The 15683-nt window shown below is 34.0% G+C and overlaps 1 protein-coding gene across 2 annotated transcripts; it reads right to left on the bottom strand.

Annotated features, from left to right (window-relative positions):
- Positions 1 to 1478: 1478 nt before the first annotated feature.
- On the bottom strand, positions 1479 to 14888 carry LOC107945053 (rho GTPase-activating protein 7). Of its 2 annotated transcripts, XR_001696423.2 has the most exons (22): positions 14523 to 14888; positions 13135 to 13171; positions 12789 to 12865; positions 10898 to 10968; positions 10746 to 10824; positions 10438 to 10582; positions 10205 to 10324; positions 9215 to 9292; positions 9038 to 9093; positions 8890 to 8959; positions 8466 to 8553; positions 8069 to 8312; positions 7394 to 7615; positions 5904 to 6251; positions 5104 to 5153; positions 4754 to 4814; positions 4583 to 4666; positions 4084 to 4367; positions 3234 to 3303; positions 2528 to 2734; positions 1767 to 2044; positions 1479 to 1644 (listed from the first exon to the last, which is right to left on the bottom strand). XR_001696423.2 is itself a non-coding variant. In XM_016878884.2 (21 exons), exons 1-21 carry the CDS (start codon positions 14574 to 14576, stop codon positions 1856 to 1858), a joined length of 2634 nt encoding a protein of 877 aa, XP_016734373.2. In that variant the 5' UTR covers positions 14577 to 14888; the 3' UTR covers positions 1479 to 1855. The 2 variants fall into 2 exon arrangements, 1 of the variants encoding a protein (XP_016734373.2); XM_016878884.2 differs by having other exon boundaries at positions 1479 to 2044.
- Between the last annotated feature and the right edge of the window lie 795 nt (positions 14889 to 15683).

Below are 15683 nucleotides of genomic sequence, written 5' to 3'. Positions count from 1 at the left end.
TTTTTAATTTACGCAAAACTTAACATGTCTATATGAATATAATATAAAATATAACAATTAAAATATTAAAATATTAATCAATAAAAACTTATTATGAAAAATCATTTAAGTTTTATATGGTTAAGGTCTCCCATAATAATAATAAGCTTTATTCGATGGCCAAAAGGAGTATGATTTACACGCGCTGAAGAATCGAGTGGAGCAATGAGCACCCATTATGAGTCTTTGTCCACGCGCGCTGGCATCGATAACGACACGCATCGGTAATACCGTAATACACACTCCAATCCTCAAACTAAACTAACCAGTGGGTTCCATTTGTTTACACGCTAATGAAAAATAATCATAGCCGTCTATTTTGTTTTCCGTTTTATTCCAACGGTCAATGATTTCCATTTTTAATTTAAGAAAAAAAAGAGAACTTTGTCGTCATCATCAACCTCACTATAGTGATATATTACCATTTTAGCAAAATTTAAGGTAAGCATATTACTGGTTGATTTATGGTTATCATAATTTAATGGGATAATATATTTTACCCTGAAATTGATAATTTGACCCACTTTAATATTTATACTTTTTTTTCTTCACATCTATTTTGATTTTTAAATTTAGAATCCATCAAAATTTATTAATGTAATCAATATTCTAAAAACATAATTGAATTAACCGATTAAACTGATTAGACCAAAAACGAACTACTAGTCCAAATAAAGGGTTTAGACGAAACTACTCGAAATCAATAAAAATTGAAAACTAAAACAAAAATTAATAGTTGTATAGGTTCAACTATTTTAATAAAATTTTCTATCTTTTAATTTTTCTAAATTTTAATTATTTGTTTAATTATTATTGGTTTATCAATTAAACCGATTGAATCGAAAATCAAGAGTCAAACCGATTCAACCTCCGATCCAATAATTAAAACACTGTACGTAATACTCTAAGACTGTATCACGAGACATCACCAGAAATTTTATATAATTTTTTTTATATTCCAAGTGATAATATAACAATTTCAAAGTGTCACATCATTAGACTTCCATGCATTTTTCAAGTTTGAAGAACTAAAATAAATTTAATTGTCAAATTCAAGTACCAAAGTAAACCTAATTAACAAATTTAGAAACTAAAATATATATATTATCCCAAACCCAACATATATTTGTACTTGTAATTAGTATGTATTTGCACTTATAATCTCTAAAAATTGCCATTTCGATTAAATAACAAGTATTCCTTTTAATAAAAAAATTTACTCAGTTTTTTATTTGGAAAATATATTATTTTATATAATATTTCATAAGAAGAAAATTGGGGGGCACTCAAATTTACTGTTTTACAGGTGTGTCAAAATCCAGTAAAAACCTATTAATAAATGAAAATTCTAACCAGTACTAAAGAAGATATATATAATTAATAAAAATATGTTCTTGATAAATATATATAATCTTTAACATGTAATTTTTAAAAATTAATAAAAAAGAAATAAAATTATATATATTTTAGCAGTGCAGAGATGATCGTAGTCGTAGAACGACAATTCGTTCAAATAATACACATACCTCAGACTCCAATTTCCAATTTCCAAGCTCCACCAACCATTGACAGTCTCACTGCTTTTTTTTTTCTTTACAATGTGTTCTGACCAACAAAAAAGAAAATATAAAATATTTTCGTTAACTCCAATTACTTTCTCAAAAAACCCAACCAAAAAAATAATTAAAAAACGAAATAAAATTTGAAAAAAGAGCTAAACGAAATACATTTATATATGCAACAAACATAGGATTTACAAGACACAAAAGACAACAATGGTGTCCCTTCAGATTTTTCAACTGTACTCCCATGGTGATTAGTTCCATGGAGGTGATGACGGTGGTTTGTATACAAAATCCTGAGACGATGTGCTGCTGTAGTTGAGATCAAGGTTGTGGAGCTGTTCCATTAGTTGGGATCGTCGTTCTTTGAAGAAATCGAGACGGGTTGTTAATTCCACTAAAGCAGAAGAAGCTGCTGATGAATGTCTCGTATAATCAATCACCTGTGAAAGGAGAACGCCATGGATTTCAGTATTGAGTCTAAGTTACTTTGGACGGTAAGAGTACCATGAAAGTCCTTGTATTAGGAGCCAGATTAAATTTTACCCCTCTACTCAAAAAATGGGCAAATTAATCCCTCTACGATAGATCAAAGAGCAAACTAGTCCTTTTGTAAAAACTTCCATCCATTTTTACGATTAAAATCTAGTCCTTATATGTCAGCATAAGGTACACGTGGCATGCCATTTTTAACAGTAGAAATGAATGAAAATTTTAATAGAATATGACCAATTTGCTCTTTGATATAATGTACCAAAACTAATTTGCTCATTTTTTAAGTAAAGAGGGCAAAATGCAAACCGACTCCTAGTATAGGGACCTCCAGGTACTTTTACCTACTTTGGACTAAGTTAATGGCTGGGATTCAGATAATTGGATTCTGGTGGCGAATAAGATCATTCGATGGCTAAAATAATCGGTCTTACCTCTGCTGCTCTTGAAGTGGAAGGGATAGAGGCAGAACCAACTGCACAAAGCTCATTGATAGACATATTTGGCGATGCCTCAATAATTTTTGAGTCAGTCAGGTTCGGTGAATCCACAAATTGCTTTCGAGTAGGCTGCCTGGTGCTGTTGCCGATTGCCAATCCCTGTCCTTTAACATTTCTCCAGTCTGGCCCTAACAAACTCTCCTGCATTGATTGAACAAAAATATCTGAAGAACTAAAACAAGTACATAGTTTGCCGGAGTTCAAATGTAAGAGACTCGGCTTGACCAGAATGGATGCAGAAAAACAAAAGCATTAACGATTTTTTTAAATTAAAAACCAACCCCCACACTTTTATTTTCCTCGATTTTCTGCTCCTTATAGAGTTTTTCCATTCAACATTCTCATTTCAATAAAAAAGCCTAAATTCCAACAAAGCCACTCTCTTTTCCATTTTTGGACTCAAAGACCAAAAAGTCAAGGCCAGTAAGCCATAAGGATTAAATGAATTCGGGCTTAGGGTTTTCTGTCCTGGACAACCTTTAATGTCCCAACTATAAACTGGGTCAAACAGCCGGGCCAAGCTGGCTCTAAAACTCTAGAACAGACCAAAATAATAAAATAATGAAAGCCAATAAATTTTAAAGTTCGATTCAATCAACCGATCTGTGCATAGATTATCTAAAAGAAACCGAAGACATACCTCTGTTCTTTGTTTCCTCTCATGATTACAATAAGCAAGGGTTGTGTCAAAATCTTGCTGGAGAAACCTCCTGCAGACATTAAAAGGAATATACATTTTACATACAGGAAAGGGAAGGTTACTAAAAGAAATGCATCTAAACACTTTAGCAGACAAATTTCATAGACATTTAAATTTTACCATTTCGGGTAAGTGCATCAAAAATGATATAACAGTGTAAAGTATCAATAATTAGAAATCCTTCAAAATCACCCTTAAATGTAATAACTACCATTACAAGATGGTGAAAACAGTTCATAAACATGTTGCAAAAGTTCTCTCTAGGATTCAATTATTGGGTTATTGAAAATTTGGTAGTGACCACATCCCATCCAAACCACAAACCCGACTTATTGCAGAAGATTTCGGCTTTAGTGATTTAGAAGCTACTAAAAAGATGGCTCTCCTCCCACACTCCACTCAAGAGCCAGCAATACGGATCCATGTTTTCAAGCATATTGTAAGAACTGCATCTTCTTAAGGACTTGAATGCTATGTTATTCCGAAACTTTATTTTTCCTTAAGCACCCGTGTCCAACACATACTCAAATAGGTTATGAGGATATGATCCTCCAAGGAACCTCCAAATACATGGAAAACTTGGAAAAAATTGAACATGCCCACGTTCGACACTTACACCTGAGTCCAAGCTATATAAGCTTGAATTCACCTTAATAGCCAAAAGGCTTCAAAAGACATAAGTCTAAAAGAATTTATTATGACCTCATTGAGTCTGTCGAGCAACGCCTAATCAGTTTTACTAGTTTAGACATGTTGGTAACCTGTATTGAAAAGAATTCAATGAACTCACTCTTGAGAGTTATGATTTTGGACATGCTGATAATGGTCACATGCATCAGAGAGAGAACCATAATGATGTTGCCGTTGCTGATTCAGTTGATGATGGAGTTCAGCAACTTTCTGCTTCAATCTAGCCACATCAGCTTCAGCAAGAGCAATTTCCTCAAGCTCGGCCCTTGTCTTGGAATCCATTCCATGGGAACTAGAAAATTGTCCAGATGACATGCTCAATCCAACTTCTAGAGCCGCTCTAAGATCCCTTTCAGCTTGTAGCTGCTCTTGTAATCTAGAGACCTACAGAGTCATTTACAGGTATGTAGGAACACTACTTAAGCAATCTGATTCTTGAACAAAAGGTTAGATAATTGCATAAGAGAGAATAGTTTTCTTAAAAGTAATGTTGAAGTCCCGAAGACTCAACTCCTTGCAGAAAATTAGTGTTAAAATCAGCAAGCAATTTCTTTTTTCTTTTTAAAGGAATAAGTGTGCAAATGGTAAGAAAGAAATACATCTTGTTCAAGTGCCAAACGACGTTCATGTAGAGCTTGTTTTCTCCTTTCCAAGCTAGCTTGCAAAATTGCATTTCCTCTAGCCTACAATAGGTAATGAGCAATCTGTCAGTGGAAACAGAAAATAATTCTCCATTTGGGCATAGGATGATTTCAGGAAAGTAGTGCTACCTCTTTTGCGATACGATGTTGTAGATCATTCTTTGTGATCTCAAGCCTCTGTATAGCAAGCCTAGGAAAAAAAATAACAAATTGCTTATGCCATTATAATGTGGCAGACATGAGACAAAAATATATTTTACAGTTCTAATATAAGAACTCAAAAGCACACCACTTTACTGTATGGACATCTTATGAAACTATCAAGTCAAAATAAGTAGATATATTTTCAAGATGGATACTAATAGGTCAAGCTTGGGAAAGCAGGAGATGCAAAAGCACAAAGCCTGAGCAATAGTTTTGAAATGCAGACATACTAGTTAAAAAGAATGCAAAATATAAAGATTCAGTAGGCATCTTACTCTTCTTCACCTGAAGAATCAACAGATTCCATTGATGGTGTCTTTCTAGCCTGTAACGAAGTCAATGAAGATTAAAGTGAGTATGGTCTTACTATGTGAATCAAAACTGTAGAAAGTGAGGGTAACGCTAAAGCACATGCATGTCCATCAACAAAGCAGGGAATAACATAGGTTGCAAAGATGCGAGAAGAGAAGTTCAGTAATAGTTTGTTTGGCTATATATGTTCCTTTATAAACTCTTAACTATGAACGGAGCAAAAGACTGCACATTATCAAGCCAGTCAGATACGTAAATTAGGTAATTCTTATGAAAAACAGGATTTTCATTAAGATTAACATTTCTTAGCCACTGATGCAGTTTTATTTGAGTGTATAAAAAAAGAGTACCCTCCAAATGATCTCAGCACCAAAAGTATTTGTCAAGATTTACTACATGTAGAAAAGATAATTAATCGGTAAAATGAAACTGGTAATTGAGGACAGTTCGATAAAAGATGAAGCTACGTCAACCAGAATCATTAAATTGAGAATAATAAATGCAATCTTTGGATGGTGTAGAGCATTTATCTATCTAATAATGAATGAATTTGGGGGGCTTGCAGTTCTAGGCACCATGTGATGGAAATCCTAGAAAATAGAAGTGAAATATAAAGAGAAGATGCAATAAATAAAGCCTTTAACTTAATTTTCAAGACTCCTTTCAAAGATCAATTTTCTAATCCCCCTAGTCTGATGTATCTAATGCATCTGATTTGAGAGTTCCTCGTAATTAAATAATGCATCAAAAAATGGTAACTCACGTTACTTCTTCCCCAAAATGTTGATCTCTTAGCATTAAGACTTGAGCCTTTAGCTTTACCAACTGGCTTCTCAGTGGAAGATTCAAGCCCAGGTGAAGATATGGGATGGCCAGGATCCATTGACAACAGAATCTCACCCATTGATCGGTAAGATTCACCAGTAGGTAGCACACTTGAGACATCTGTCTCATTAATTTGATTTTCATTTCCTTTATTCTGCTTAGCCTGTTCCTCCAGCTGAGCATCAGGGTCTCTCATCCTTGGAGGATCTACAACTAAGCTTGAATTCTCAGCCTGAGCATGATTGTCTCTGGGGGATTCAACATCTGAACCATCATCCTCAAATGCCTGCACACACACACACACACAAAAAAAAAAAAACAAGAAAAAAAAGAAAGTCCCAATTAGTTAAAGGGATTATCAATCAAGTTCTGCAACTGTATGAGTGAAGGAAAGTGCCAATCAGCAACCTACAACACAAACTAGAAAGTTTCATTCGTTCAACCTGTCTTTTATCAAGCTAAATGCCTAATGTGCAGCAGTAAACTTAAACTAGATGGGTAAGTCACACGTGTAAAAGCATGCTCTTCATAGGATACTTAATATGGAATTTTGCTTTTTTACATACGACTTTAAGCTTGACTCTTTGCTTCTTTTACTTTCTTGTGGCTGCAAATCATTCATTAATATTGAGCACAAAATGAAACTATCCACACCGGTTCTCCTAACTACTCCTCAATGCTTTTTCATAACATACAGATGACTTCTTTTACTGTTTATATAACCATCAAATGACAAGTACATCTCAAAGTACATGTTGAAACTGAAACCATTCAAATTCTATGAATAGTATGCTCTAACATATAATACCCTTCACAGATAATTACGAGCCCAGATACTTCTTGTCCATAGGACATGATTGTTATAGTTGTACAATCACAAATTCTCTGAAAGAATCAAAACATATGATTCCTGAGAGCAGAGCATGCACTAAAGAGCAAGGAAATGGATTGTTAAAACATATGAAACCCATCAACTTCTCAAGTTCAACACAAGAGTACTATAGCAACAACCAAAGGATCTTTAAGTAACTTCCACATCAAAAATATCCTGACATCATCTCCAAAACGTTGATCACAACAGCAGACATCATAACAATGTCTCATGTCAAGTCAGTGAACACGCATGTGCACGTGCAAAGGTTTCCAGAAGTGGGGACCGGTTGACATATTGAAACCTAGGCATGAGCTTGACCGAACCTGGCCGTCCCTATTATGTTTATTATTAATATCATAAAGGAATTTTACATTTCTAATGATATTTTAAAACATTGAAAATACATTATAAATACAATAATAGCATCAGGCCAGACTTGGGATTAAATTCATGTCCAAGTAATCCCCATGTCAGGCCAGGCCCCAGCCTGGCCTAGTGTTCACTCATGGATGTATAAACTTTATTCGTATTAGAGAAAAGAGGTTATAAAGAACCTTATAGTCATACAGATCACTGCCTGCATAGCCACTGCTTTCACTTAGTTTTCCACTAAGCACACGTTCAGGATCATCGTCTGTGTCTGGATCAGCTTCATTTTCTGCATCATGGTAGCCATTGTCTTTCATATCTGAATTTTCCTCATCAGTGGAATCTTCACTAGCACTATTTTCAATCTGAGAATCAGCTGAAATAGAACATCTTTGTAGACTTTCATCCTGAAACAACACAAATCATCACCACAAATAGTACTATGTTAAAGGTGACAACATGCATTGGGCTCTGATTATGCAAAGGTTAACATTTTTTTTTTGAAACTATATGATAAGAAAGCTTCACCGTCATTATAGATATTACAAGGAAAGACAAGCTTTCACTACTTAGTGACAGCATAAAATGACATTCTCCTCACTCTCACAGCAGCTCTACTAGCTACTAACTTCATTCAAATCAAAAGCGTTCTAAATGAGTTTATGCTTAATTAAAATTTATAGGTAAATGCTATAAAACTTATAACATAATTTCAAGAATCCGAAGTTTGTACGACTTATTCTTCATGACATGTCATTTGAATACAAACTATTTTTATGAAAGATATACTCAGATTTTACCACAAATCATGTAGAGCATTTAAACCATATCAAGCAACAAAGAAGATGGGAGCATCTTACGTCAAAAATATTCTCATATTCCTCCAAAAGAGTTGTAATGATGGCTTGAGCATTATTAGCAGCATTTGCAGCAGCAAGAAGCTGGGCAGAACTATCGCCATTAACGTCAAAGTCATCCTCCAATTCACATTCACCAGCTAATAAGGGGCGTAATAGCAAGGGTGCCATGCAAGCAGCCACGGCAGACGGAGTCATTCGATTCACGTGTGAATGAGAAGAGATTGTATGCATCATCTTAAGAATCCTATAAAACATGATGCATATCAAGTCATATAAATCAAAAAATGTTTATAAGACCTTCCATGTATCTTCCAGAGCACAACCAAGTGATACAACTAGATAGCTAATGGCATTCTTAGCAATGAATCACGACTTAGCCCAACCAAGGAAGTTTTACCTTTGCAACAGGCGCCGGTTTGGTTCAGGAAATGTCTCTAACATTGCAGAGCGCATTGCATTTATCCGGGCTTCCTTCCGATCAATTTCTTATCAAATAAAACGTAACTCAGTATTAGCTCGTATAGACACATGAAACAATTATTTCACTAAAATGCAAAATAATCATTGAAAAAAGGAAACATAAAAAGAACTTGCAAACAAAGAACTGCTGGGACAGAAGCAAGCATGTGAAGCATCATAACTTCATAAGAAAAGTTTTTTTTTTTAAATAAACGTCTAATGCACAAAATTCAGACACAAAAATACATGTTGAGGATTTATAACAGCATATATCATCTAAAATCTTAAATATGTATTGTCAAAACTCAACATAAAAACTTGAGAAAACATGGGAAATATAAAATAAAAGTAGTTACACATACTGTAAGCCTCCAGCAATGCAGTACAGCAGGATGCAGGAACTGGTGATGAGGGCAGCTCCCTTAGTACGTGCTGTAAATCAAACACCTTGGCTGATTAGGAGACACTAATCAGAAAACTATAAATGACATAATGTATTGACAAAACTACCTTAACACAATCTCCCACAACATGAGCATCTTCATCAGAATCAAATTCAGTCTTGCCTACATTACAAAAAGGATGACAAGTAGCATAGCTTGGATGCCATGTTAACAAAATAACCACCAGTTGAGGAATCCAGATATGCAAATATGTTGATAATCTAAAATAATCATCAATTAGTACCTTGGTCATATTCTTGAACTCTACGGTCAACCTCCTCAACATCGGCAGACTGACGTAGAATTCCCTCCACTTTAGTTCCTGCAGAAGAAACATCATACAAAAGTGAAAGACAAAATAGTAACAAAAAAGCACGGAACATTCTTCAGCATATCTACTTCAGGTCTCTTCATGTAATCACTGAAATTTCCCAGTTTGTTATTCCAAAACTAAGCTTGCTACTAGTTAGTCTGACAAACTCAAGCAGGTCATAAAGTTTAACTACACATCCTAAATATCCCAAATTCATTGAATGCCAGAAAAGCATGGCTGCATGTGGGGTTGAGCAATCTAGCATAGATGATATAACTCAGAAAGCCAGACCAAATATGAGGAAAAATAATATTATTTATCAAAAGGATCTCTGTGGACAAAATTTTCACCAAAGCTCGTCCGTATTCTAGATTACAAGCACAACTGAGAAGGCAAACTATTTCCCTAGCAGAGGATCTTAATTTGCAGTACACAGAAAGGCATAGGACCTAATGAAAAGCAAAAAATCAGCGGCTACATGGGCAGAAGAAAAGGAGTAAGAAAATCATATTGCTAGTTTCATATTAATCCTTAATGATTTTACTTGAAGCAACACCAACCCTACAGTTGGCTACCATTGCAATCTGATCATTTCTGCATGTGGTGTGCATGTGTAAGGCCAATACAAAACCTCCCCAAACTGATTCTTTCAGAGATAATGTGCATGAAGAAATTTAAATATCCCAGAGTTAATTGCAGCAGAACAATGTTTGAAGACATAAGCTATGGATTTCTATGCTGTAACCAAATGGATGGTCACGCATCTTCCCTACTGTTATCATTACAAGTATAAACAAATTCCAAAGATTAAGACAACATTCTAGACAAGACAATTGTATGTGAGAAGGACTCCACCTTCCATCAGACCTAATGAAGAGCTCAAGTAACAAGTAATAGTCACAATTCAAAATCAACACTTACCAAACTTCTCAAGAAACTGCAGAGCTTTCTCTAGGAATGATGGGCTCCCATCAATATCTTCAAGCGCGAGCAAAATAGGTCTCCCAACAACCAATGACTTAGCAGTGCGTTTGTCTCTCCCTAAGAAGAACCCAAAAACCTAATAACATAAGTGGAAAGTTTGCAAAAAAAAATTGGCAGACAATGAATGGTGATCATCAAAGAAATTTAAGAAGGAACTATGGGGAACAAACATTGATGGAATGACCCTTCTATTGCATCAGCTGTGTCATTTCGGAAAATCCCATTGTGTCCCATGACAAGTGCAGCACTTGGGGCTTGTGCGAGGGCATGTTCTAGAGCTGTCTTCCACTCGTACAAATCCTCCGATGTCTCCGCCTGAATTTATAAAGCAACATGGTGTTAGCTTGTTTAACATATTCTTCAGGAAAATCATGTACTACAAGTAGTTCAAATAATTTTCTTCATAAAAAAAAGGAGGAAGAAGAAAACAAGTACATAAAATATTAGCTGAAACAATATTCAATTAGAGATGATGCACCTTAAGGGTAAAGGCCCGTCCATCACGCCCATCAGGAAACAATACAGTCAACAACTTTTTATCTTCTCTAACAACAACACTGCAACAAGAGGAACTATAAGCAAAACCGTTGTGACCAACTATCCCAGAAAACACACAATGACTATCCATACCTTCCAGAATTATTCAAATCAATGCCCCCCAAAGTCAAATTTACTTCACCACCTCGTTGTGGTAGGGCACTCTACATAAAAATTAAAGCAAATTGTTTCAATTAAATCCTGAAAATAAACTTTAAAACAACATTTAATACAGAAAATGCAAGATATTGGTTGGATTATCCTTTTCTGTGCAGGGAAATAAAGCAATAAGCATCTGTCTTGATTAAGTCCTGGAAATAAGATCTCTAAAAAGAACACGTTAAAAAGTGAAACATGAAAATTATCAATCTCTTCCCCTTTCCCTCTCTCTTAAAATAAATGGATGGAAGGGAAGGAATACGTAGAAAGATCAAATCACAGAACCAATTGAAGGCTCAAACGTTTCACCTTCTCTAAACCCGAATGCAAAAGATGTGGATTATTACATCATTTCCATTCAAACCACTATGCTGGACTTGCATCAAGATGGAAACTCCTATCATAGTAACTGTTCCAAAAGATCTCCAGGACTTCTGTCAGCGATTTTGACCTTTTACCTTTAGGATAAAGGGGAGAATGCTAGACAAGATTATACTGCATTCTGTTACCATGCACTTAATGTTAACTTTCTCTTAGACCATTCGTCATAAAGAGTGGCATGCTAAGTATTTCCATCCAATCACAAAGTCCAGTTTTACAACCAATACAGGAAATTTATTTGCTCATAACTTTTGTAGAGGCATGGGCCAAAAGCTTAACAGGATTTGTCATACTTGTTTGTACCTAGATCATCTATAGCAAATTTGAAAAAACCTTAACAACCAATGGACCCTAAACGTTGCAAAGCAAACATGTCACATTATGAAAAGGTGACAAGTCATGAAGTACCCCATCCTCTCAAATAGGGGAAGGGAAGCACATGTGGTTGCAAGATCATAAAGGCACAATCTCTACTGAGCCAGAGTTCCATCCCTAACAACCTAGTGAGGACATTCAACCCATTGTCAACAATAATACTATCTCCCTAGGTCAAATTCCAACCTTAAAGTTCTGCCAAGTCTCCAAAACAATGAATCTTCTCTGTTTAGACATCCATCTGTTAGCTTTTAGAACAGAAATCTGCATTTTACTCATTATTATCTAGGGAATATAGCTCAGCAGGAATCCTACAGCCTCTAAAATCCCCTCTAACAAAATGGATTCTTTAAATCCTTGCCAACAAGTACCGCATGCAAATGTTACGAGTAATGGTAAAGATCTGGCCCAATATTAACAAATGTTTACGCTATGTCATAATTTCCAAATGGAGAATGCCTTCCACATGTCTCTTTCCTTCAAGACAACAAAGATACCAAGGCTTCACTCTTAAATATTTTTCCAAAAAACATAACCAAATATGTTTAGTAATGATCATATGCCATCATTTAAGCATCAACAATCCCAAACATGCACATACTTTACTACCAAATAGCATATTGATGATAGAATGGTCCATAACCACTCTCCCAAATTCCTGTGATGACTTGTAGTACTGTCTTGCATATAATTAATCATCCTAATCTATGTGCAACCACTCTGAATGATTTAAAGTATACTATTAAATCATTCCGACAACTAAAGCATTGAAATGACATGAACTATGCATAAAGTATTAAAAGGTGAGCAAAAAATACAAATAAATTGAATATGATGCAAGAGTATTTTTGTTTTTAATATGCAAACAAGATAGTCATTGTCCAAAATTCCTGTTTTATAAAGCTAATAAACATCACACTATGAAGTTAACAATCAAAATACCAATAGTAGCATGTCTTTGGCCACACATAAATGTTAAAAATCAGTACAACAGAATCTTTATATATCAGAAAAAATAAATAAGCCATGCTATAATTACTCATACAATGAAAGGATGGTAGGTACTAACAGGATCATTTTTAAAGAACACCAATGAAGTGCGTGTGAGGATAAACCACCTCTTCTTCCAAGACTTCCATCCGATCCCTGCAGAAGCTTGACACAAGCTTGTAAATAAGCTATATTAATAATTGAATCAATGGACTATCTAAGAAATTTACAGATATGGTTGTACATAAGAGGAGATGTGCAGCAAGTTGAGGCAATTACTCTCTTACCAAGTAAAATGCATAGACATAAGCATTATTTATACAAGTAAACCCCATGGACGAATAGTACAATTGTTGAGGGAATTTATATCTAAGAAAATAGCTTAAAAGCAGGGATGAAAGCAAACAGCGGAAAAAAAACTTTACCTTTTGATGATATGAAAAGAGGGCCACTCTTAAAAACCTGCAAAACTGGCGCATGTTAGAAGCCATGAAAGTGAACCAAGCACCTTGTGTAAAATTAATTATACTCTGGCAAAAGTGTTTTTAATCAATTCCATGGTGCATATATAGCATGTGCATCATTGGAGGTACCACTAAAACCCAAATTTTTAAAGCTGTGCGGTCAGTTAACGCTGTGAAAAGTTAAATGATCGAAACCATGTTTATTCACAAAATGACTGGGCTGTTTTCTTGCTACCACATCACAGTCTACTTTGTTTTTCTCACAAATTATGAACTACCCAAAGTTGTGGTAATGCGTGGATTCAACTGTTGACATTATTAAAATGTGACTATAGGCAGTGAATCAATTTCCAAGTAGCTCAGATATTATGTGGACCATGAATTGAGGCATCTAAGATCCATAGGGCACTAAGATATCTAGGATAGAGTGGAAGAACAGCTTACAGCTTTTAGATTTAAAAAATTGTACCAGTGAGAATGGAAAGTGTAAAGTCAAAGATTAACGGTTTTGGTCGAATTTCCGAGCTCCTCTATATATCTTTTTCCTTTTTTATGTGATCTACCCGTCTGGATTTCATTAAACTTTCTGTTCCAACGTGACGCAATGCTTCTTAAGTCACCAAAATACATACCAAACAGCATGACAACTTTCTCATTATAGAACAGTTAGAAGTTTATTTTGCACATTTATACAAACCCTAGAACAAAAGAGGAGGGGCAAATGAAATGTGCAGGCCATTTTATTGACGCTGATCATTAGAGCTCGTTTTAGATAAAATTCAGTTCGATTCCATCCATGCTTTATTGCAACAGTGCAATTTTCTTTTTCCGACAAGGGGAAGGAAAGGAGGATGGATTCTCGAGGTTTGAACTTGGAACTAGATATCAACTAAAGACTTGATATCAACGAAAATCATAAATCTCATTTTAATTATTTACATATTTGACATTTCAGTATTAAATTAGCTGGAATCAAAATCCCCAACACTTCGAATTTGATCTAAACAACATTATTAATCTCTATTTCGTTTTCAAGTTTTCAATATTTTCCCTATTACAGTCGTCTTAAAAGCCTTTCTTTCTTTGGAATTAGATGATGATAATACCACTAAAGAAAAAATGAACTTCAATTTAAGAATATCAAATTCTTTCAACTTCTAGCATCAGTAGTTAATGTAAATGCCTTAATCAAAACTACATTATCTTGAACATCAAATAACAAATCCAAACAATTCACAACAAAAAGATCCAAAATTTTAGTTTTTCCATTCACATTCAATTTTCTCATAAACCAAACAATTTTTTTAAATCTAAAAGATTAAAAACAAATTTGAACAAATAGATGTTACCGTGTTTGAGGCTCCTCCTCTAGGCCGCTCGAATGCCGCTAACGAAGCCGACATTTTCGCTGAATAACATTGAAATGTTCAAAATATATATATATCAAAAACTCCTCAGCATTTCAACTTCTCACCGAAACGCTCAGTGTTTCGACATTGAGTCAACACAGTAGATCGGCGAGTTAACTGGAATCGAAGCAAAGATCTAAAGCTTAGAACAAATAATAAGTGAATCTTCAAGATTAGGGTTTTTCTACAAATATACCAATCTGCATTTTCCCCTAAGTAATAATGCTTTATCTCTGTTTTTCATTTCTTTTCCTTTTTCCTCACATTTCATTTCATTGTTTATTTTATATATACATATATATTATTTTGTTAAATTTTAGAGTAGGTTGGAAGACTGTATATGCTTTTCACCTACTCACATCAGCCTTTGGAAATATCATTTTCCTTGGTAAAAGTACCACCAAGGTCCTTGTAAGATTGTATTTTATTTTTTTACTAAAAAATAAGTAAATTAATTTCTATACATTAAATCAAAAAGTAATATATTCTTTGGCTAAAAATTTATCCATTTTTACTATTAAAAATTTATCTTTATACGTTATAATGAGGTACACGTCGCACACCATATGTCACTACTTGATTATTCTGCCAGTCTCACCTATTTTTAACGGTACAATCTGCTGAAATCTTTAATAGAAATAATTAATTTTTTTTAGATCTAACGTATAAAGAATTAATTTATCTATTTTTTAAATGAAAATAATCAATTATAATTTAAATCTTAGTACAGAAACCTCCATAATATTTTTACCTTTAAATTTGAATAATTTCACATGAATGACATTTTGTTTTGATTTTTTTAATGTTTGTAAACAACATAATTTGCATTTCTAAATGTTTATTTTTGTCATTTTAGTTTGATATTTATAAATTTTTATTGTGTATTAATATTATTTTATTTATCGCGTCAATTTAATAAAATGTTAATTTTTTTATCAAAATCTAAATGAGGATTTGTAAAGCAATAAGTTTTAATTTATTTTTAGGCTTAATATATCATTTGATATCAGAGTTTGATATTTTTTTTAATGTGGTACTTGTATTATTTTTGTCAATTTTGATATATTTATTTGACAAAGTTATATATTTTGATACTCAAAG

Source organism: Gossypium hirsutum, chromosome D13 (genome assembly GCF_007990345.1).
Source record: "Gossypium hirsutum isolate 1008001.06 chromosome D13, Gossypium_hirsutum_v2.1, whole genome shotgun sequence".
In the NCBI taxonomy this organism is placed as follows: Eukaryota; Viridiplantae; Streptophyta; class Magnoliopsida; order Malvales; family Malvaceae; genus Gossypium; species Gossypium hirsutum.
This window is presented reverse-complemented; position numbering and strand designations above follow the sequence as displayed.